Raw genomic sequence first — 22997 nt, forward strand, 5'->3', positions numbered from 1 at the left:
TGGTGCTCACATGAAAAAGTCTGGTGTGGCTGCTTGCTGCTCCTGGCATCATTAGTTACAAGTCTGCCAAGGTTTTATTTAAAGGCCAAATCTTTTTCTCCTCTCTCCGTATAGAGTGGACAAATAGAGTGAGGTGGGAAGGGGAGGCTTTGTTTTTTTCTGCGGATGGACCGTTCAAATCTTGTTACAAGCTTGAAAATCATTGGTTGGATGACTGATTCTCTAATGTGCATCCTAAGCAGCAAAATGGCTGAAAACATTAATCTTCCTTTTCACTGCGTTACTAACAACAAGGCTGTGTAACAAATGATTCTAATAACATTTTGTACCTGTGGCTTGTAAATCCTGTCCTCTGGAAGAAATGGTTATGATGCTAATCTGGGAGAGGAAATTCGGGTAGGAGTGGTTTGCATACCTGAAGATACATTACTCGAAGTTCATTTTGAATTTTTAATGATTGTGGGTTTTATATGTAACTGGTCAGGCAGTGCCAAATGCCAAGCTGAGGAAGAATATTCAAGATGACTGCATGCCTATATCTTCAAAACTCAATTTGGTTGTTTCAAGTCCAGAATTTAGGTTTAATAATGTTACCCCTCACAATTCTAAGGTTCGAGTCCTGAAAACACTTATGTCCTTTTTTAACTTCAAGCGAGCAAGTAATCTCTCTGACTCCAGCCTGGACTACTCACTAGTTTGAAGTTAGGAAGCAAGTGCACGAGTGTTTGCGGGATCAGGGCCTAAAAGACTAAATAACCTGTTGCAAAAATACATTGTGGTCAGAAGGCCAAGATGTCTCCAGTTATGGAGAAATTAATAATGTATTACAATAATTGCCTCCATGCATTAAGGTGCTTTTGTTTGTGTTGTTGTATACACATTTTGGATATAGACAAATATGTGCCACATATGTCTCAGTGTACAACATGGTATAATTTTGTGTTGTCAATATTTCTCAGGGTGACTGGCGAATTATGTTGTTCATTAAGCTATGATTAACCCACTACTTGATCACTCTATCTACTTTTTATTAGTACACCTTTCTAACTGTACTGGCCAGATTCTGAAACAGTCACTCATGTTGAGTAAGACCTTGCTCTGCAAGTAGCCCTATAGGAAAAAAACAGGGCTAAGTGTGATGTAAGGTGCTATTCAGATTCCTGGGTTAGTGATCATCATAGTGTGTGTTTAATGGCCTGCTTTCCTTGGGGGACCATGGAAATACTGCTGAAGGGGAGGTTTCTAGGTGGGTCACTTCATCAGACAGGGTCAAATTGCTACCTGTACCATAGTCTGCCATTCCTTTTCCTTGCTACCCTCCCTTTCTTTTTTGGAAATCGCCCTTAATCATACATGTACAGCATGTACCAGTATTATCTAGTGCAATCAATTTGATTTACACTTTGGATGCATTTAATGGGCAGGATCGATTGTCCATGAATGAACTGGTTTCCTGGCTCTGATCTAATATAGACATCATTATAGATTAACTGGGGAGAGTCCTGCGGGACGAGGTTGGGAGGGGACATACATTGTGTCAAAGCTGCGGTTTAAGGTGAACAGTGCTGCACTGTAATGTACTTAGCAAGTGATAATGGAAACCACAGGAAAAAATAAGAGCAGATGGGGACAGACACATGCCTTGGGCCTGGGGAATTGCTGGAGGGTTGGAGCTGGAAGACTGAACATTTTGATTTTGAAGAGGATGTGGTGGGGGGAGGACGTTCTTGATCTCAAACATCTCCCTCCAATATCATATTGCTACAGCTCGGGAGGGTCCCGCGAAGCAGCAGAGCGAGGGCGCCAGCTCCAGACGGGGAGGGTAACATTTGACTGACGGACGTAATCCTCCCCCGCAGCGGAGTGCCTTTGATCCGCCGGATGGGGGTGCTGGCGGCGGGGTTCCCGAGCCGAGGGTTGCTTGGCCGTGCGGGCGGTCGCGCTCTCCCGTCCCCGGAGATTTTTCCCGGGTGAGGGCGCTCGGGGGTGCCGGGGCCGGCGAGGCGGCGATGCAGCGGGCGAGGGAAGCAGCCACGCGAATCTCTGTATCCGGCTTCGGGCAGAGGCGGCGACCATAGCGCGGAGCGAGCGGGAAGGGAGGGGAAGCGGCGGCGGCGGCGGGAGGTGCCGCCTGCGCCCGGGCTGTGGAGGTGTGTGTCTGCTGGGGGCAGAGGTGGGGCCGGCCGGGGAGGGGGGTGCGAAGGGCTCGTGGGGGGCTGCCTGGGGCCGGCCGGGGGGGTGCGAAGGGCTCGTGGGGGGCTGCCTGTGAGGCGAGCGGCGGCAGGGCCGGGCGCACGGCGGGTGTGTGCAGTGCTGAGTGGCTGGGCTCAGCAGGGAGCGAAGAGGGGAGAAAGTTGGCGGCCCCGCCTCTGGTGCCCCTCCCCGGGGAGGTGGGCAGGGTAACGGTCCCAGGCTGGCTGCGCTGGAGCGCCGGGAACTAACGTGTTCAACGCTCAGGGGGGCGGGGGGCGGCAGGGCTAGGAGGCGGGTCTGTTATTGAACAGTGTCTGGTGCCTCGGGCTCCTGGTTTGATCTGGGCTCTGTCTTTGTGTCGGGTCTTTTTGGTCGTGTGAGGGGGACACTTTTCTCCTAAGCCCGCCCCTCACCCGGGGCTGTATTATTTGGGCTTGTCGTTTTCCCCGGTAAGTTTGTGTCTCCCCCTTGGGGAAGTACGACCAGCAACGGATTTTTTTTTTCATAATTTAGCAGCCTGGATGGTGTAGTTCCTCCAAAATATTAAATAGTAATAACAGAGGCAGGATTTATCTCCTCCCCTCCTCCCCCCCGCTGTACTTCGCATCGATTTTTGTCCACATGCACCTCCTGTGGTGTGTGACACCTTTCCACCCTCCATTGCTGTGTGTGTTTTGTGGTGTGTTGTCTTTCAGGCAGATCTCATTCAGCCTTCCTCTCCCTGTAGTCCGTGGTGTGTGTTGTAGCTCTCTGCCCCCTCCCCCGCCCCTTTAGTCTCATGTGAAGCGAGAGACTGTCACGTTTCATTTTTTTCCTTTCCCAGGTGCTGAAAAGGAGGGCTGCAGCAGCTCCCTGAAGCAGGCTCGAGGACATTTCCCCCTCACCCCTACAGGAGCTTTACAATTTCAGCTGCCAGATCTGTGGAGGAGAGAGACTTTCGCACAACCCCCCCCTTCCCAATCTTAAATCTACAAAAAGCGGAAGAAGAGCCAGCAGCCGGGGAAGGGGGTGGAGGGGAACGGCAATATTGTTGCAGCTATAGGGGCAGAGGTTGATGGCGGAGTTTGGCAGCAGGGGTGCTGCCACTGGTAGCACCAGGGGCGCGGGGCTTCCCTCGTCCCCGGGTCCTGTCCAGGGAAAGGTGGCTTTCAAGGCAGGAGACGGGGGAGGAGGAGGCGGCGGCGGCAGCAGTAGATCCTGTGTTGACAGTGCAGGCGGCGGGGTCTCCAATGGGGACTGCGCTCTGGCCGGAGACGAAACAGGATCAGTCCAGCTCGGCAGCCCCAGTAGCAAAGCGAGAGGATGTTCCACCGTGCAACAGAGGGAAAGCAAATCCGGCATCCCCCGAAGGAGCAGTATCATCAAGGTAAGAGGGCTTGCCCCACCACACCGCGGGGATTTCTTCTTGCCTGGGCGGGAAGAGATGCAGGAAGTGGGGTCTGGCTCACGTAGTCCATCTCAGGCTGAAAGTATTTGTTGGATTTGGTGGGGCTGACTTCATCTGCCATTGTACATAGTGGACAAGTTGGGGAGAAGGGGACTTATATACAGGGTATCTCTTCATATCGTATTGATCTTGGAGGTTTCCTAGCCCAGAGCAGGTGGAAGAAAAGGCATAGCCTGTTGGCTACTAGCAGTGCAACAAACATGAGCATCACTGAAAGCTGTGGATGACAGGATCCCTGCTTATTTTCTCTGATGGTGGGTGCACCCGTGCGGAGCAATTTTGTGGCTCCATTGGGGAGGTGAGAGGGAGACACACACACACACACACACACACAGGTGATGGGAAAACGAGGCGCTCATTGGACTGGGGATGGGAGAAGGTAAAATATGAAGGCTTCCTCCTTAAAGAGGTCAGTGCATATAGTAATAGATTATTATACTTTACTCAGCAGCGATCTTTGTCTACTAGTACCTTTATGTAGATTTCAGCTGCTAATATTTAAACATGAACAGACAAGGGCAGGCTTTATATTATGTAAATCATTGGAGGAAGGGATGCAGTATTTCTGACAATAACCATTTATGTAAGTACAGATATTCCCTTTCTATAAACCCTAAGGCCTTTAAGAGGTGACAGTTTGTCTTGGGTTAATTATCTTTCATAGCTCCAGCAGATAGGCCTAAAGAGCTTTAAAAAAATCTCACAAAAAGAATGCACTTTTTTAAATTAAAAGTGCATTAGAGGTGAGTTTCACTGACTGATATAAATAACTGGTCTTCCTGTTACACATTTTTGGATACATGTAGTAACATATGCTGAAATGAGACTATGTATTTTTGCTAGCTGGATAATAGTGAATTATATCAGGAAAAGCTAGCCCAGTGGTGTGTCTCAAGTTGTGCTCTATGAGACTGCAGGACCTTGGTTTGAGAGACAAGGAGAGGACAAGGACAGCCAGGAACACGGTTGACAGCAGTATACCCACCCTTCCTGTCAGAGTGATATTTATTGTTCCACCACACCCAGCATCAAGAGGCAGTTGAACATTGTGTTTGCATAATTTAATGTTCATTGGACCTGCCAAAAATCTTTTGATACAAGATCAGTGTTAATTTCTACCCTTGTCGTCCTCTCTGGTAGTACAAAAAAAGATACTGCGTTGTGTCCTGTATGTAACATGTGGTTGTGATACTGATTTCTGTTTGTATAGCAAGCTTATATGTTTGTAAAGTCCAAACAAGTATACAGAGTTTCAAGGTACAATATAATAAAACTAAAGAGTACAAATGTGGAAATATTAAAGTGATATTTTCATGTATAGTATTGTCTCAAACACACATCATCTTTAACTCTAAAGTTCTATTTCTGTAAAAATTTCTTAAGCAATGATGTCTGAAAGTTAATTGTTAATTCTCAATTTTATAAATTTGAACACTAATGTATTTTATCTTAGTACTGATTAATATCTTTTACTTTGTATTTTAGATAAATTAAATGAAAAATTCCAGTGAACACCAATAATTTTAGAGATTATTTTGGCCATATTTCTTTTAGACTTGGGTACCTTAAATTAGGTACCTAACTGAAAATGGCTTGACTTCCAGAGTTGCTGAGTGCCCTTCCTCCCATTGACTCCTATAGGATTCAGGGTGCTTTGAAAATCCTGTGGATGCCTACCATTAGGAGCCAGTCTGACAATTTTAGCAGCAATATTTAGAATTATCTTAACATTCAACATCTGACACTTGTGCACCTAGTACTATGTAGCATAAATCAAGATACATGTCTTTTCACTTTCATAGTCCAGTTTATACAACTTTTTTTGGAATCTAAGTGGCTTATTTTTATATGCTGGGCGAAACTCTACCCTTCCCAATGAAAATGGGTATTAATGTGAAATCTCAGCAAAACTCCTGTGTGCAGCAAGAAGTGCAGCTTTCTTACCCTCTACAATCCATTTGAATTACGGAGCTATGTTAGTGGATCTGACTGTAAGAACGGTGGTAGTAATTAGTTGTAAACTGATGTAACATCTGGTCAGTGTTTCAGGAAACCTTGTTTTGCATGTTTAATATTGTCTGGGCTCCTGAGTTGTAAACAACAAATTGTTTGCAGTGTTGTTGTAGCTGTGTTGGTCCTGGAATATGAGAGAGACAACAGCAAATTTATATTGCAATAGTAATCTCAGTTAATATTATATTTTTTGGAAGTGCATGTGTATAGGAAAATTGGCATACCCAAAAATATTTTACTCCAAAAGACTGCGTGGTAGTGATTCCCAATCCTTTCTTTGAACCTTCATTGGTAATAGGTAGGCACACAAGTGCACCCCACTTCCATTAGTCCTGTATCTCTGAACAGTTGCTGTGTTTTCTTATCCTTCTTCTTTCCTCTCTGTTCTTTCCTGTTTTTGTTTGTTCTGTGTTTTTCCATCTTTCTATATTTAATTATTTTTTGCTCATGGTTTTTCTTTTTGTACCCTCTTCTTTCTCCCTCATGGGATGGATGTTTGCTACTTGGATCTGAAATAATCATAGAAGCTTGATGTGCTCAAGTGGCTGAGCTAAGTATTACAGAAAAACGGAAGATGACCTTGAGGTGAGGGCTGCTGCTTAAGCTTCCAGCCCTGAGCATGGGAGCTGTACACATTGCCAAGTCTATTAAAGTATGGTGTGGGGACAAGTAAAGATGGATTGTTTTCAGTAAAGCCTGCTGCTTTACTTGCATATATTGGAGCAGATATGGGTCTTGGGTGGATCGGTGTTCATGAAGCTATTCTCTCTATTATTCCTTTCTTCTGTACAGTGCCATCTGCCCAGAATGGGAAATGTTATACTAGGGATTTTTCCAGGCAGTGTTTTCAGAAATGTCACTGTGCCTTGTTTGTGTGTCTTGCAGGGCTGTCCTGTAGTTTAAATGTCAAGCTCATGAACTTAAATGGTTTACTAGTGCATGATGGGAGAATGAAAGATATTAGCAATATTCCAGAATATTCAACTTGGAGTTACTACTAGCTAAGGTTTCCTATATAATTGCATTTAATGTAGGAATTCCTTTGTACAGTATAAAATCCCTATTCCTGAGATATTTTTCCTTTCATTACTTTAATCTGCAGCTGTCTGATCTTTATAGCTCAATAGGCTTGCAACTAAGCAGTCAGAATGTAGCTCCCTCAATCAAGCTGCTCCTGGGCCAGCCTTTTTCAGGTTTCTGCCTTTCTCCTAGCTGGTATATGGTGTCTCATCTATCAGGATTGTCAGATAATACAAGTAAATCTCCCACTCGAAGACCCAGAAGCTGCTTCATAACTTTCTGAGCTTCCCTATACAGGTATGTCTGTCTATACTCTTATTTCTGGTAAACACAGTAAGCTATGGGAAAAGATGAACAGCCGCAGTATTATTTCTGTTCATGTGTCTTCTCTTCCTTCTCAGTTCAATGATAGGGCATAATTCCTGTCACTAAACTATAAAAGTGGCAATGATCATATAACTTTTTTGTTAGGCTCTTCATGAAGTCATATTTATAGCCCTCAGGGGTTTCAACATGTTGCATATGTCAGTGATGTGAAAGGCACTTGCTAGTACACCTCAACGTCCTTGTTAATTTGTGGTGTGCCTCTAAGCTGACAAGACATGCCTTGCTTCTTCACTGAGATACATGCAACATGCTACAAAATAATGCAACTTCCTCTCATAATTTGCTAAACATTTCTTATTTATTTTTAACTTGTTTCAGTCTATAAGAAGTACTAATCAAAACATTATTGAGACGTGCAATATTTTAAAATACAAACAACAGCTTTACAATTGGCACAATGCTAGCAAGACAGCAGTTAAAGAGAAGCTCTGTGTATCTCTGCCAGAGTCTATAAACATATTAACAAAATATTGTGTTTAGTGGTATCAGTCTGCTGATGGATTTAAAAGAATCAGCATAGATACTTTTTTTGTCAACTGCCAGAATGAGGAGATGGTCCAGCAAGTACACAGTTATTTCTGTATCATAACTAGGTCTAAAATGAGACTAGAATTCCCCCCCAGAAAATTTGAGGACTTAAAGATATCGTATAAATTGCTTCACAATAACAACGAAGAGTCTGGTGGAACCTCAAAGACTAACAGATTTATTTGGGCATAAGCTTTCGTGGGTAAAAACCCACTTCTTCAGATGCATGGAGTGAAAATTACAGATGCAGGCATAAATATACTGACACATGAAGAGAAGGGAGTTACCTTGCAAGTGGAGGGCCAATTCAATCAGGGTCGATGTGGTCCACTCCCAATATTTGATGAGGAGGTGCCAATACCAAGAAATGGGAAATTGTTTTTGTAGTGAGCCAGACACGCCCAGTCCCTATTCAAGCCTAAATTAATGATGTTAAATTTGCAAATGAATTGTAGCTCTGCAGTTTCTCTTTGAAGTCTGTTTTTGAAGTTGGCTACTTTTAAATCTGTTATAGAAAGTCTAGGGAGATTGAAGTGTTCTCCTACTGGCTTTTGTATATTACTATTCCTGATGTCTGATTTGTGTCCATTTATTCTTTTACATAGAGGCTGCCTGGTTTGGCCAATGTGCATGGCAGAGGGCCATTGCTGGCACATGATGGCATATAACACATTAGTAGATGTAACAGGTGAATGAGTCCCTGATACTTCACAATAACCTTTTCCACAAATGAAGGCTTGAGATAAGGCAAGATTGAAATTTCCTGACTAAGGGCCTAGCATCTTTTTATTGAGCTATTGTTGGCAGCCTGTAATAGGTGTTGACTAACTCCCCCCCACCAATTAATGGACTCTGTCTCTCTATTAGATTTTACAACTAATGTAGGTGATAGCCCAAAGTTCTTCAAGTATTTCTGGAACCAAAATGAGCATAATTGGCTGAAACTCAATTCAAGAAAAGAAACTGTCCACTTCTCCTTCTCTTTCCTGACATAGAATTTAGCCCATGGACACAGCCACTCCATCCAGATTAAATCATTTTCTGTGAAGTAAACTGAAAATTCCTCAAGCATTAGACACTGGACAGTATCTGATCAGAAGCAACCAAATTCGTTAGACTGTCTGCTACCTGGAGTAATTTCCTTTAGTATGATGTTGCAGATGCTATGGTGGAGAAAGAGAGAAACTTCTTTGTTTCAATCACATCTTCAGTATAGGAGTTTAATGTTTATGCTGTGATTTCTGCCACCTGTACTCTGACCTCCTCTCTAATAGTTTCATTTGATACAGAGAATCTGAATATCAGTGTGACACAAGAGACCAGCAGGAGGGGACGTTTAGGACTTATCCTTTCTATAATAGAGGACAATAGATTATGTTGTCTGACATACTCTTCCTAAAACAATGAAAAGAAAATTCAACCTGTTGTGCTCCCCCACACAACTGAAACTTCAAAACAAGACATCAAATGAATCTTCAGACATACCTTGACTTATTCATGCCAAAAGTTTAACTTCTGAAATTTGGAAGCTAGTCTCAAGAGCTGATCTGTAAACTTTTGAAAATTAATGCATTGAATTGGAGTTTAGTTTAGCAATAGGTGTGAAAGTGTGTGTAATTATAGACAGGGCTGGTAGTGCTACCTATTTTTATGATTACCTAACACTTCCTGTCATAAGACCCTGTTGCTTATAATTTACCAAGCTTTAACACTTTGGACTGAAATTTTCCATGCCAGATGTCTGCCTCAGACTGAATTATTTTTCGAAAATTTTAGCCAAACTGGTTCTGCCATTTCTGAGAACAAGACACGGGGAAAATATGTTATTTTGCCCACGTTTAAAAAAATGTAATGATCATTTTTTTTTAAAAACAGATCTTAACCCCCACGCTTTGGAGAAGGACCTTGTAATTTGGCAAAGAGGGTGTCTTTTGCTGTCCATGAAAATCTGCCCAAATTTGGTCAGGCTATAAACCTCTAAAAAATTCAAGTTCACACATGCTCAGTAGAAACATCTTCAGTTTTAGCAGCTAAAATCTCCTGTCCTCACTGAGCATGCCCCGGCCTCTCCACAGCTTCTACCTATGACTGGAATGTGGCATCCCTGCAAGAGCACCTGAGCAAGCTCCAGCCAACCCATAGTTACAGGACTTTACCTATACTAGCTGCACCCGACTGGGAACTGGAATTTAGAGCAGGGAGCTTGTCTCTCCTCTGCTCTCAATGACCCTCGTGCTGGTGCCCAGGCAGCAAGGAGTAGGAAGTTGTCCGGCTCAAAAGCAGAGGAGACATCTTTTCCAAAAAGTGGTGGAACGTTCCTGGATGCTTTGTAGAATTCCTTTACCTAGTGCTTGACAGCATCATAATAAGGACAGTGCAGGCCTACAGTGTAGCCAGCATGCTTTGTTTCCCAGTCTTCAAGGTAGCAATGTTTTAACAGAATGTAAACTATGGGAAGAGAGCTTTTTAAAATTAAACATTGTTTTAACATTCATTGTTTAGTCTATATAAAAGTATATTGTTATAACAAATGATGGGAATTCTTTCAGTTGACTGCCAGAATCTTTGTTTAAACTGGTCTCTGTCTACTAATTGCTTTTGTCACTTTCAGTAAAGGCACTTGTTTACAGAAGTTAACTGACACTCAGTAAACAGGGGAAAAAAATTGTTTGTTTGTTTCCAAAATTATGGAAGCTTAAAAAATCAGTTGGAGGTAAATAAAGTTGGAGGTGGGATTCAACATATTTTGCCTTGCCAGTTAGTGTAAAAAAAACAAACAACCCTCCCCCCCATGTGTATTTTTTTTTTGTTTGTTTTAGCCATCTTGGTCCCAGGAGTTCAACTTCTGTGTTGCTGAAATAACACATAAAGCCACTGAAACTAGTTCTGTATCTATACATGCTAAATACATGGGGGGGGAGGGTTGTTTGTTTTTTTTTACATTAACTGGCAAGGCAAAATATGTTGAATCCCACCTCCAACTTTATTTACCTCCAACTGATTTTTTAAGCTTCCATAATTTTGTAACATAAGGCAGTAAGAATGTTGTATAATATCCACTTCAGGAAATACCTTGGATCATCAGAAATTATTTTATTATTCATAAGAAACAACTTCTAAACTAATTTTTGCTATGTACCCACGCTGGAGTGTTTTAAGAGACGCATCCAGTGGAAACCTAGGATTTTAAGTATGAACTCATGAAATGCAGGAGATGAGAAGGTACTTATTCACAGAACATTACTACCATGTAGTGGAAAGAGGCAGACCATTACCTTAAATAACTTGAGTTCTCATATTGTCACTTCTCAAAGAATCCCCAAAATGTTTTACAGTATGTGCAACACCATTGAAAAGCAACTTTTTTCAGGGGTGGAGGAAGCATGCAGACAACTAGTATGCAGTAAACTATACAACAATGATCAGTGGGTAGTATTTGGCCAAAGATATATATAGGCAGCCCTAAATGCCTACAAAAATACCATGAGAGCTTGAATGTTCTTTTTTTTTTTCTATAAGATCTCATCAAACATATTCTTGGATTGCTGTATAGACAGGATCTATGGCTTTCTAAGGCTCTGTGGCCTAGAAGGCTGCAGGCATTGAGTACTGAGTTGAAAGTGTTTCTCAGATGACTGCTAGATTGATTAATTTCTAGTCTCTTGTCTTTCTGAGATTCTCTTATAATTGTATCTTGTTACTTTTTCCCTCCTGGTTTCCCCCCCTCTCCTTTTTCTTCTCCCATTGTAGTAGATACATCATTGCACTCCACAGCTATTGTTTGGGGAGGATAGGTAGTTTCTAAATCTGCTTGCGCCTTCTTGAGTTTACTTAATCTAAAATGATGTGTGTTGCATGCTTGTTGCTTCAGCAGCAAAAGGCAAGAGTTTGCTTTAGAATTTAGGGTGGTAGATTGCATTATACCATTGAGAAGCACTGGGCTGAACATAAGAATTGCCATACTGGGTCAGACCAAAGGTCCGTCTAGCCCAGTATCCTGTTTTCTGACAGTGGCCAATGCCAGGTGCCCCAGAGGGTATGAACAGAACAAGTAATCATCAAGTGATCCATTCCCTTTGGCTCATTCCCAGCTTCTGGCAAACAGGAGCTAGGGACACCATCATAGGTGCTATTTAAGATATTGGCTATGAGACAGTGCTGTGAATGCCTTTCAAATAATACATTTAAACTCTTTTTTTCTTTGAAGAAACGTGCTCTGATGGGGTTTTTGTTCGGGAATTTTTGTTTGGCATTAATGTGTTTGCTAGGATCTGGAAGCTTTGTTTGAATGGTTTAGTAACATGCTATAAACATGTTCCTTTTACAGTGCTAGTGATATGAAACTGTGCTGATTAATGCATTTAGCTTCTAGCTATGGTTGAATACATTTATTTGCATATCAGCAGAATAAAGTAGAAAAAAATTACATTATGTAAGGTTGCAGAGTAAGGTTAAAAAAAGTAGCACTTCAGAATAGGCTTCTAAATGGGAGATAGAATGTGTATGTAAATAAAATATCCTTCATTTTGAGAGGATTTTGGACTTGCTAGTGCTGTGATTTATAATAGCCACTGTACAGGGGACGAGTCCTTTGGAGGAAATTCTGAGATGCTCAGTATGTTCAGGAAGGGATATGCTTCTCTGTTAATGTAGCCTCACGCTCTGCTGGGCATCAGAAATGGAGGGAGGAGACACAACAGACGCATGGCAGTGGCTGCAAATGTTCCCTGCGAAACTGAATGTGATGATGAACCTACGCTATCCCGCTGGAGCGCACCACTCCCTGAACTTTCCAAAGTGTGAGAGAGACCGTGTGTGTGTGCGTGCGCACGCACGCAAGAGAGAGACGTGCATTGCCCCTTTAAGTGTGCTGATGCTACTCTAAGTACACTGCCTTTTTAAGTAGATCATCAAGTTGAGACAGCAGCTGCTGCCAGAAGCTCCCTCCATCCTGAATCCTGTTGTGTCCCCCCACCCCATGGAGATGGGGTACAGGAATGGGGGGGAAGGGGGCACACTGGCATTGGCACCCCTCTTCTCCCCCCACACAGCAAGCAGGAGGCTCCCAGGAGCAGCTCCAAGGCAGAGGGCAGGAGCAGCACAGGGCAGTGTGGGGGAGGGACACCTGAACTGTCCATCAATTGATAGGCTGCTGGGCAGCTGCCGCACAGAGAACTTAGGGGAACTGATAGGGTGCCCGCTGGCCTACCCTGGTTCTAAGCCCCCACCAGCTTTCTCCAACAGGCTGCTCTTCCTGCAAGCAGTAGGCAAAGCAGGCAGCTGCCAAATAGCTTCCTCTCTTATAAGGGAGCATTGCACAACTTTAAACGAGCATGTTCTCTAATAGATCAGTGATATAACAAGGAAACACCGTTAACCAGGATGACGTTAAGTGAGGAGTTACCGTAAACAGAAAGTTCACACACCTGTTATTTCAGACTGTCTCCTGACTTAAGACAGGACTGCACTGATTCACCTTTAGAAGATTTGCACCTTTAAGGGCTCCAAAATAACTTTCAGTTAAAGTTTATTCAGAAGTTGTTGTGGCCACCAGAAAGGATCTAGGACACTCCATCAGAAATCTGCTATGTGAATGTTCTTTGTCCCTCTCTCCCTACTCTTTTGGAAACCCCCTGCGTTTGCTTTCACTGAGAGAGGCAGTTGTATGTTGCTGCCTGCCACCTGAAATCTTCTTGAAGATTTTACATATATTCTGAAAATAGTGAATACAATATTGGCTGTCTAGTTCTGCACTGGCTGCTCTCTCCTGATGCGCACAGTCAGAATGGAAGAGCGAAACACTAGTGTGTTTCAGGCAGATCCATCAGTAGAGTGCTCAATGTGAAGGATCTGATAAGATCCACTGACTTTCACAACCCCACCTCTCATAGGGGAAAGGACCACTAAAATTCTCTTTGGAGAGAGGGGGTATTTTGAACCATCAGTAATGCTATTGTCCCTGTCATTGTCTTGCCCCTTTTCCCCCTTTCACTCCTTGTGGAGGCGGAGAGTGCAGTAAAGCTTCCTTCGGGTCCCAGCACTTGGGGAAAAAAGGCTTCATGCTTATCAGACTTTGAGCTTCTTATTAGCCGAAGCTGATCTGAAACATGGGGAAGGTAGCAATGTCTAGGAGCTGTGTCTTAGAGGGAAGCTTAGAGTACCAGTCTTCTAGCAGATGATGAGAGGGCCATCCTAGGTCTTCCACACGGTACTGCCTGCTTGGCCTCACTAGGGAATTGCTGTCTTAACTAGTTAGAGGTCAGTGTCTGATGTCTGGAAAAAAATTATTTTTTGAGCACTACTTAAAGAAAACTAATATAAGTGCCCTAACTTTATTGCTTATGCTCAGAACCACAAAGGAATGGCCTGTGTACATCCTGTAGTGTTGGGCCTGTTGTATTGGGCTTTGTTTCCACTTAAAAAAAAGTTAACATGTTAGTTGTTACTGGAGTAGACAAGGCAAGTTGTAGTTTTAATGTGTGTTTTTTAAGCTGGTCGACCAGCTTAAACTACAGCGTGCCTTGTTTAACAACAGTAGCAAACTGGAGATTTGGCCTAGGAGCACTGATGTCCCAGGTGATTCTCTTTCTACAGAAGGAGAAACTCTACTATAGAAATTCCTCAAATGTCTGTGGAAGGAACTTCTTTGTTTTTTTTTTTTTTATGGATCTGAAGGAAGTGACTTTTCCAGTTACTTGTGGGGGAAAAGAAAGTCACCGTATTCTTTCCTCTCTTACTTCAATCTTTTTATTTAATTACTCTGGCTTGTGTAAGTGCACATAGTCTTCCCTCAGCTACCACAGCAAATAAATTCAAAATTAGGGGCACCTGAACTCCCAGGATCACGTGGGGTAGAAACTGAAGAAAAACATGCTTCTCTAGGAGTTTAAGGGGAGAAACTGATCTAGCAAGACCCAACTTAACTTCTGGAGAGTTTTAACTGTGCTTGACAAAGAAGAAATTGAGTCCACAGAAACAGAGGAAAAGACTGATTTGTCCTCTTCTGCCATTTTGTCTTGGGGAACCTCTCTTTTGTATAAAAATATTTGGGTCTTTTTATTTTTTTTTGTCCCAGAATTACTGTTAAGCTTTATCTAGATTTGGAAAATTAAATAATTGTGTTAGTGCACTTAGCTTAAACTTGTTATCTACCTAGTTATTAAAAAACAGAACAAAAAAACCCAACAACTATTAAACACTTTCTGCTTGGTCCTCCCAAGGCCCTGAAGAGTCTTTTTGATAATAGAAGAAGAAAAAGCTTACGAACTATGAATAAATTCAGTAATATTTGCTACTCTCCTGATACAGTTTGCACTATTTTCTTCCATCCCTTAACTATATAAAATGTCAGCTGAAAAAGAGAAATTCTGGTAATGCTCTAGAGATTGATTTAGCAGTTGCCTAGCATTACACTACAGGAAAATGTCACTCTCTGGGATCTTTCTGATTTAAAAAAAAAAATAGATGAATAGAGTTCATGAAAGGTCGTCTTATTATTAATGGCAAGCTGGGCTCTCCACTGAACATCTTGGCATTGAAGTGGACTCCCTATACAAAGCTGGAACACTTACTGAATGGCAAGTGGAAAAGTCAGCTGGCTTCCTCTATGAAAGAGAAGTCCAAGGTGCTCCATGGAGTTGGCTTTTTTCTGATATGGCCTCAAAATACACACATTGTGACACCGAGTAGTTGAAAAATAGCAAGCCTCATTGCCAGGAGAATTTCCTTTCTTTCTTTAAAGATATCTCCACCATCTTCAGATTCCCAATTCCGGGTCCTTAATCCTCCTGTGCAAGAATGGCTGGAACTCCCAAAGCAAAAAAATTCTAGAAGGCTGCAGGTTGGAGCATTCTGACCTTGAAATAATGAGTGGCACAGCCTACTGGGGCCCTCATCTGTGACTTGCTTTTGTCTCTGCCTGTTGAGGAATTCCTTTTGGTTGCTTCTATGAAAAACTGCAGTTACTCAGTCATGTTCTCTCTCTCTGTGTGTGTGTGTGTGTGTGTGTGTGTATATATATATATATATCTTCCTACTGTATCTTCCACCACATGCATCCGATGAAGTGAGCTGTAGCCCACGAAAGCTTATGCTCAAATAAATTTCTTAGTCTCTAAGATGTAACAACTATGCATGTTCTTTTTGTGAATACAGACTAACACGGTTGCTACTCTGAAATCAGTCTTTTGCCTGTTTCTTGGTTTCTCTCAAGATTCTTTTTTTAGCTGATTCTTATCAGTATCACTAGCTCCCATCTCTTTTTTTTAAAATTAATTTAAAAAAGATGGGGGTGAATGAATATATGGTAGTTGACTGGATGTTCTTGTGTACCTTTTGCTGCTTTTAGTATTAAATAAATTTCCCTACTAATTATGCCAGTTTTTCATATTTCTCTATCTGAAAATCAAAATAGGGTTGGCTTTGTATGTACTTGTACTAGACAGTGAGTGAAATCCTGGCTTTATTAAAGTGAACAGAAGTCTTGTGATGTACTGTAGTGGGGGCCAGGATTTCAACCTGGGTCATCTTAACCACAAGTATTGCATTACAATTTTTGAGGCTTTTCTGGGCTACTAATCCCCCTAGTCCAGGGAAGAAAGGAGGACATTTATAGTCTTCTGGAAATTCATACTAGAGAAAGTGAGTTTGAGGTCAGACAACTCCCTAATATAGTAGCGTGTATCAACAAAGAGAAAGCATCAACATTTTTCACCTGTGAGAAGAACCCAATTGGGGCCTGAAAAATTTACCAAATAGTTTCTATAAGGTAGACTAAAATATACAAATGAGAAGTAGCTAGACAGATTTCCCACAAAAGGTTCAAGGTTGATGTCTTAGAGAGAAGCCCAGTCCTGCATCTTAACTGGAAAAAGGGAAGGTATGAAATATCTACTAGGGTGCAGTCCCTGTATTATTTGGGGGCTTCTCCTGTTGTATGTGCCTCTAACCTTTAACTTCAAAATAAGAAACATTCTCCCCAGCCTCTTTGCTGCCATGAAAGGGACCAATCTCTACCTCTCGGCCTCATAGTCCTCTCCTGCTATCTGGAAGTAGCCAAAGAGAACTGCTGTTCTGTCTCTCCCCAGTCTCCGTAGTTTGTGTTGTTCACCCTAGTGATTAAGTGCTTGCGAGTGTGCTAAAAATAGATGGGCTACTTACCATAGTACAAGCTTGCCTGACACCCTTGGTCAGAGTTCGGGTAGCCATTGTCCATGCTGCGATGTCCACACTGTTGTTTTTAGCATGCTAGCTGGAGCTGAGCTAGTGTCTGTCTATCTAGCCTGGGAGGCATGGTCCCAGTGGTAGTGTAGACATAGTTATAATAGCTTTGCCAAGCATTGTCAACATGACCTGATTTTTGATAATTTTATAGTTTCCCCACAGGCTACTCACAGAAGAGTAGCTGTGAAATTGACCAGGAAGTTGTTGCTTTTCCAAGCAGTAGTAGTAAAATTTGTTAGCTCAAGCAGAGGCACTGAAACTGTTTATCTGCAGACTTAAGAAGATAACACCACATGGATTTGCACTGAATTCACATTTGGAAGATTATCTGCTCAGTCATAAGGACTGGGAGACTTTTCCCTCCCACCTCCAAAGCTTTAGGTTTGAACTTTAACTGCAGAAATTGTTAGCTTAGGCTCCCACACTTGTAGGGAAAACTTCCCACATATCATGATGGGTGGTGGTTGTTGACGTTTTTGCTGTTTATCACTACTAGTGACTTGTGATTAATATAACATACAAGTTTAGTGACATCAACTGCATCACGTGTGCCGTACTCTCCACATCTAATCCAGTGTCCCGCATTATCTGTCCTTTCAGTTTCCCCACTGTTCTTTTCTTTTCATGGGTAGGCATGTGAAATTTACTACAATCCTGCTTTTGGAAACTCTGGAGAGTGAGATTTTAGCATGTATATTCTCACTACCTGCCTAGATAGCAGCAGACTGCAAAGAGATGCAAGAAAAGTGAATCTGAATACTCCTGATGGACCCAAACCTCTAAAATTTGTTTTCTGAGAATCTACCAGTTGTCTCAAATCTAAGGGTCTTGAGTTGATATAAACTCTGGTTAAAATTATATCCTTACATTCAGTTTTTACTGTATAATTTGCAAACTATCTGTATCTGTTGGAAATATTGTAAAATGAATAATTAGTTGCTGAATTTATTCTGAGCCTTTCCAGTTTCATTGCCCCTTGTGTGCTTAAGAAATTAGATATCAACTTAAATAAAGACATTGTACAGTACTCCACTGCCTGATCTGACCATGACTAAATGCATATTTTCTTTTGCATGGAAATAATATAAACTTGTGATTTTTATAACATCTGTTTTTTGCTAATCTGCATTGGAATAGTATCAGTTTAGAATATGTGTAATATTTCAGATGCTGTTAAAGTAGTTACTGTACTTATGATTTAATGATTTGGAAATATAAAGTTTATGATGTATTCAATTATAATGCAATATAGGTCACTAATATCTTAAAATATATTGTATGCAAAACACTGTGAAATGAAAATCTGTGCTTGTATATGCAGACTAGAAATCTATAGTTACAAAATTTAGTTATTGCTTTCTGCCTGTCCCAGAGTGGTTCAAACTTTTTGCCTAGTATTACTCCATTTCTCTAATGCTTATGGTCATAATTAGTTTGTCAAAGGATATTATTTACATTTTAAAGATGGAGTGAGGAAGTTTTAGGCCACATCATATACACTTTTTGCCTCTTAAAGATGAAGTGAATAATCCTGAGATGAAGGCAATACGTTTCTTGCCTATCAGAACAATCACTTAATATATACGTTGGATGCCATTAAAATCTTTAATGTCTGCACAATGGTGAATTAAGACTAAATGGGGCCTGCATACAATCTAACCTAGGGGACCCCCTCTTTAAGTTTCTTACAACAAATCAAAACTTCCCATCCCCTCATGAAAGTGCTCATGACTCAAGTTTTTTAGCTGGTAATAGTGCATAAAGTTTATAAGAATACAGTCTTATAGTCTGAGAAACATACAACAGATAACACATCCTTCCATAGATTAGAATCTTGCTAATTGGCACAATTTATAATCTTTTTTTTTTTTTTAAAGGCAAAAACAACCCAAAAAACACAGTATCCCCACTTATTATGAAATATTTGATTTCAGGCACATTGTTGTGTACTAATAATGTATTACTTTTACAAAGTATACTGCAGTACATATATTTTGAAATTAAAATAAACTGTCAAGTCTCCAGATAAGTATATTTTGTGATATTATTCTTTTTTATTGACTACTACACTTACTTCAAATGTACCAAATTCAGTCATAGGCAATGGATCTCTGTTATTAGTGAAATTCTGTTTTATGAGCCCAGTCTCAAATATTTAAATAAGATTAATATTTCCAAAAAAGACACAGCTTTAAAAGTGCAGGGGAAAAAACCAAATAACTAAGTTAAATAAGACTATTTAAAAAAACAGATAGAGGGAATGCAAAATACATGTAAAAACATGCATGGAAATAGATAAGACTGGGTAGAAGGGGAGATTGATACAAAAAAATGATGAAATTTGGCCAAGGTGTCACAACACATCACTGGCAGGCCATGGAACAGAACCCCAGTCCCTTGACTCCCAGTTCAGTGCCCTGGAATGTGTTTAGAAGGGGATGGGGACAAATATTGCTCCCATTTCCTTGAATCTCACTTTGACTTGCATATCAGCAAAGAGTGAATTATGTTGTATTTTTGGAGAAGTCCTGAATAATGTATGTATGTTTTATGGGAAATTGCAGTGCAAAAGTAGGATTGGAGTGGAATTCCTGGACTGGAGAAATAGGCAGATTTGGACTTGTTGAAGAAAATGAAAGAGCAGAGAGGCAGAAATTCAGTACCCTAAGTAATAACTTGGTGTTAACAAACACACTGATTCAACAAGGAATGCTTCAGAGGAACCATTGGCTATCCATGATGGGGAAACAAAGAACATGATAGACTTTGTACTTGTGAATTGCAGATGAATTGCAGTGTGCTGTTATGCAGATCATATATAAACAATGCTTGCTCAGATAATAAGTTAGCGTACATATTAATCAGATTGAGAGCATGGTGAAAGAAGTAAAGAATGTTGAAGAGAAATGGAATAGTATAAAAATGGGATGACACGGGTTGTTGAACAAGCATTGGGCTACAAGGTGGAAAACAAAGAAACCAGTGTGGATAACTGATGAAGTGATGCAGTTGAGTGACAAGTGTAAGTAGCTAGAGAATAAAAAGGAAGACGCAAATGTAAGAGGCTGAATACAGTACGTTGACTAAAGAGATAAAACAAAGTGAAGAGAGACAAACAACTGGATAAATGAACAATGTAAAGAAGCAGAAGAATATGCAAAAAGAAATGCAGCATGGGATTGTATTGTAATATAAGAACTAGGGGATATGAATTCATGGTGATGGTGAAGACAAGTATGGACAAATAATTGAGGATGAACAAATGAAGAATAAGTGATGGAAATAATATTTTGAAGAGCTGTAAAACATACAGAACACAGGAGATGCTGGAAAGCTTAGAGGAAGTAAAGATCTCAATAGAAAGTTTTGAAAAAGGAAAAGGTGCCAGGAAGTGACAACATAACCACAGAGCTGTTGCAAGCAGGCAAGAAACACAGTAAGGACTGTGCACAATCTATTCAACAAGATTTACAAGCAAGAAGAAGTGCTGAGCAAGTAGGGGAAAGTGATAATAGTACCAATCTATTGAAAGGGTGATAATAGTGAGTGCAAGAACTACAGAGGAATCAGCTTATTGATTGTGCTGGGAAAAATATTCGCTATGATTGCAGAGGGGAATGAAGCAGTATGGGGAACTGGTGCTTGCAGAAGAACAGGCCGGATTTAGATCAGGATGAAATACAAAAGATCAGCTATTTGTGATAAGACTGATTATTGCAGAAATACATAGAAAATAACTCTTAACCCTGTTACAAGAACTTTATAGACTTCAACAGGCTTTTGATAACATTTGTCAGTAAGAGTTATGGCAAGTCTTGAGACTGTGTGACATTCAGAAAAAAATCATCAAGCTGATTCAAAAAAAAAAAAACCAACCCCAAAAAACTATAGCAAATCACTGAGTGTGGTGAGAGTAGACTAGAAGTTGATGGAATGGTTCAGGATGATCGTAGGAGTGAAAGAAGGATGCACACTATTGCTAGATTTGTTCAGCTTGGTACTGGAAGCAGTAATGGGTACAACACTGGGAGATGGAAAAAAGGAGTTATGTTATGTGAGAGGACAGTGAATAATTCACAGATTATATTGACCTAATAGCATTGACCAATGAGGATTTATGAGAATTACGGACAAGATAGCCTGGGATAGCAGAAAATTCTGAGTGAAGATCAGCACAGAGAAGATGAAACTATGGCAATCGGAAGAGAAGAGAAAGAAGTAAAGGTCAAAGTTGGAGACGATCAGAAAAAGTGTGTCTTGGAGGACTAGTATCTAAGAATGAAAATTTTGAATATGACACTCAAGTAAGCAGGACTAGCCGCTACAGCATTTGGAAAACTCTGAATGATATAGAAGGCTAAAGATATTCTGATAAAAGTGAAAATAAGCGTATATGAGACAATTGTTACGCTGATACTGCTGTACATCTCAGAATGTTGGAGTATGAAGAAAGTCAACAAACTTGAGATATGACTATTAAAATGAACGGGCTGAGGGGAATACTGAGTGAGTTGAGATTGCAGAAAATGAAGTGATAAGAAAACAGCCAGGGCAGGAAATAACACTATTACAGAAGATTCAAGAAGGATGACTGTGGTTTGGATATGTGTCAAGAACAGCCCAAAAAGGACGCCATACCTGGCAATATGTACCACAGTGCAAGGGAACTAGAAATAGAGGAAGACCAAAGATGCATTGGTTAGACTTGGTGAAGACTGGCAGAGAGCAAAAGGGTTTAGTTATGAACAAAGGCATGAATTTGATACAAAACAGAATGTGGTAGAAAGTCTTCATTTGGGTTCCTTGTTGCTGCTGAGCTGGTGGATGGGAATTTGAAGAAGGAAAGAGAATATATAGAGTCAAATCCCTGGACCATTGTATTCAAAATCCTGAATATAGATGTTAGTAATAACCTCCACTAAGTTTCAAAGAGTGAGTACCACACAGTTGCTTAGTAAACAAACATTTATATTTAATACACTGTTTGTAAAGAGTATTTGAAATATTTCTTAATTTTGAAAACAAACTGTAAGGTAGTAAAACCAGTGTTTCTTGTTATGCTATCTTTCACAAACTGTTGCTATTGTTATAAATGCATATGGAATTCTGTTTTTTATCATCTGTATAACATTAGAAAGCTTTCAGCATCAAATTTTACACTTGAGCACACACAAACAAATTCTTGGCCCTCTGATTTCCTTCGAAAAGTGATTTCTCAGTCTATAATGTGATCTAAGGTGTAGTGTGTGTATCACCTGTATTTCTTAAGATCTTGAAAACGGAAACTGCAGGCCTCAGCACAAAATCCAAATGCTTTTGTTTTGTCAATAAACAATCTGATGGTTCCTTCTAGTTAGCAGCATTTAGGCCTTTGGTTAATAGGTGACTCACTCTTCTCATATGTTGTCAGATAGGAAATCTGTAGCCTGTATCCAGAATGTTACAGGTGTTGAGACTAGCCCGACAGCCAACGCTTCTCTGGATCTTACATTGAGGAGCTGAATTCTGTATTTATAATCTCCCCCACCTTTGAGCGCTGATTGACCCAGCTCACAGATTATGAATACATAAGAGGTGTAAAACTGCTTGCCCATAATGACGGCTTTCTATAAAACTTCAAGAAAAGCAAGCTAATAAGCATGATCAATAAACTACCCAGTCCCCACCCTTCTTCTGGGTGTTCCTCAGACCTCCTAGTTGAATTGCCCAGCTGTGCAGACACAGATGGCTGAAAGAAAACTGTTTCCCGCCCACTGCTTCTCTCCCTTTCTTTGTATTAAAATAATAAAATTCTCCAATGTAAAGCATGTGGTTCACATATGTTGCTTTCCTGTCCTCTTAATCCACCATCTTCAGATTTTTACATATTAATATATATAATTTTTTAAGATACAATATATGTGCTTGTGTAGTATTGCCAACCTGAATGCTGAAAAAGCGTGAATCAGGCCCCCAAAATCATAAGAATGGCTTAAAGATGAGATTTGAAAAATAATGTATTTTGGGTTCTTTTCACTTGTCCTCTGGTTTCTGTGACTTTGGAATACCCTCACTTCATGTTTTAAAGTCTTTGTTTCTAGCATTCACAATTGCTATCGGGGTGCTGGAACAATTTGTTTAGAGGGGATGCTGACAGCCATTGAACCAAACTGTAAACCATGTATATGATGGAAACCACTTCAAGCTG

At 40.8% G+C, this 22997-nt stretch overlaps 1 protein-coding gene across 4 annotated transcripts in view; it reads left to right on the forward strand.

Annotated features, from left to right (window-relative positions):
* Window positions 1-1905: 1905 nt before the first annotated feature.
* The window catches only part of PLCL2 (phospholipase C like 2), a 187469-nt gene continuing 166377 nt past the window's right edge, over window positions 1906-22997 (forward strand). For 2 of the 4 annotated variants that reach the window (XM_050938317.1, XM_050938320.1), the window contains exons 1-2: window positions 1912-2150; window positions 3017-3559. In XM_050938317.1, the coding sequence (XP_050794274.1) occupies window positions 3248-3559 (312 nt within the window). In that variant the 5' untranslated portion in view covers window positions 1912-2150; window positions 3017-3247. Of the gene's footprint in view, window positions 2151-2469; window positions 2744-3016; window positions 3560-22997 lie in introns of those variants that run through there. The other 2 variants (XM_050938319.1, XM_050938318.1) reach the window with 2 other exon arrangements.

This window comes from Gopherus flavomarginatus, chromosome 2 (assembly GCF_025201925.1).
Source record: "Gopherus flavomarginatus isolate rGopFla2 chromosome 2, rGopFla2.mat.asm, whole genome shotgun sequence".
NCBI lineage: Eukaryota > Metazoa > Chordata > Testudines > Testudinidae > Gopherus > Gopherus flavomarginatus.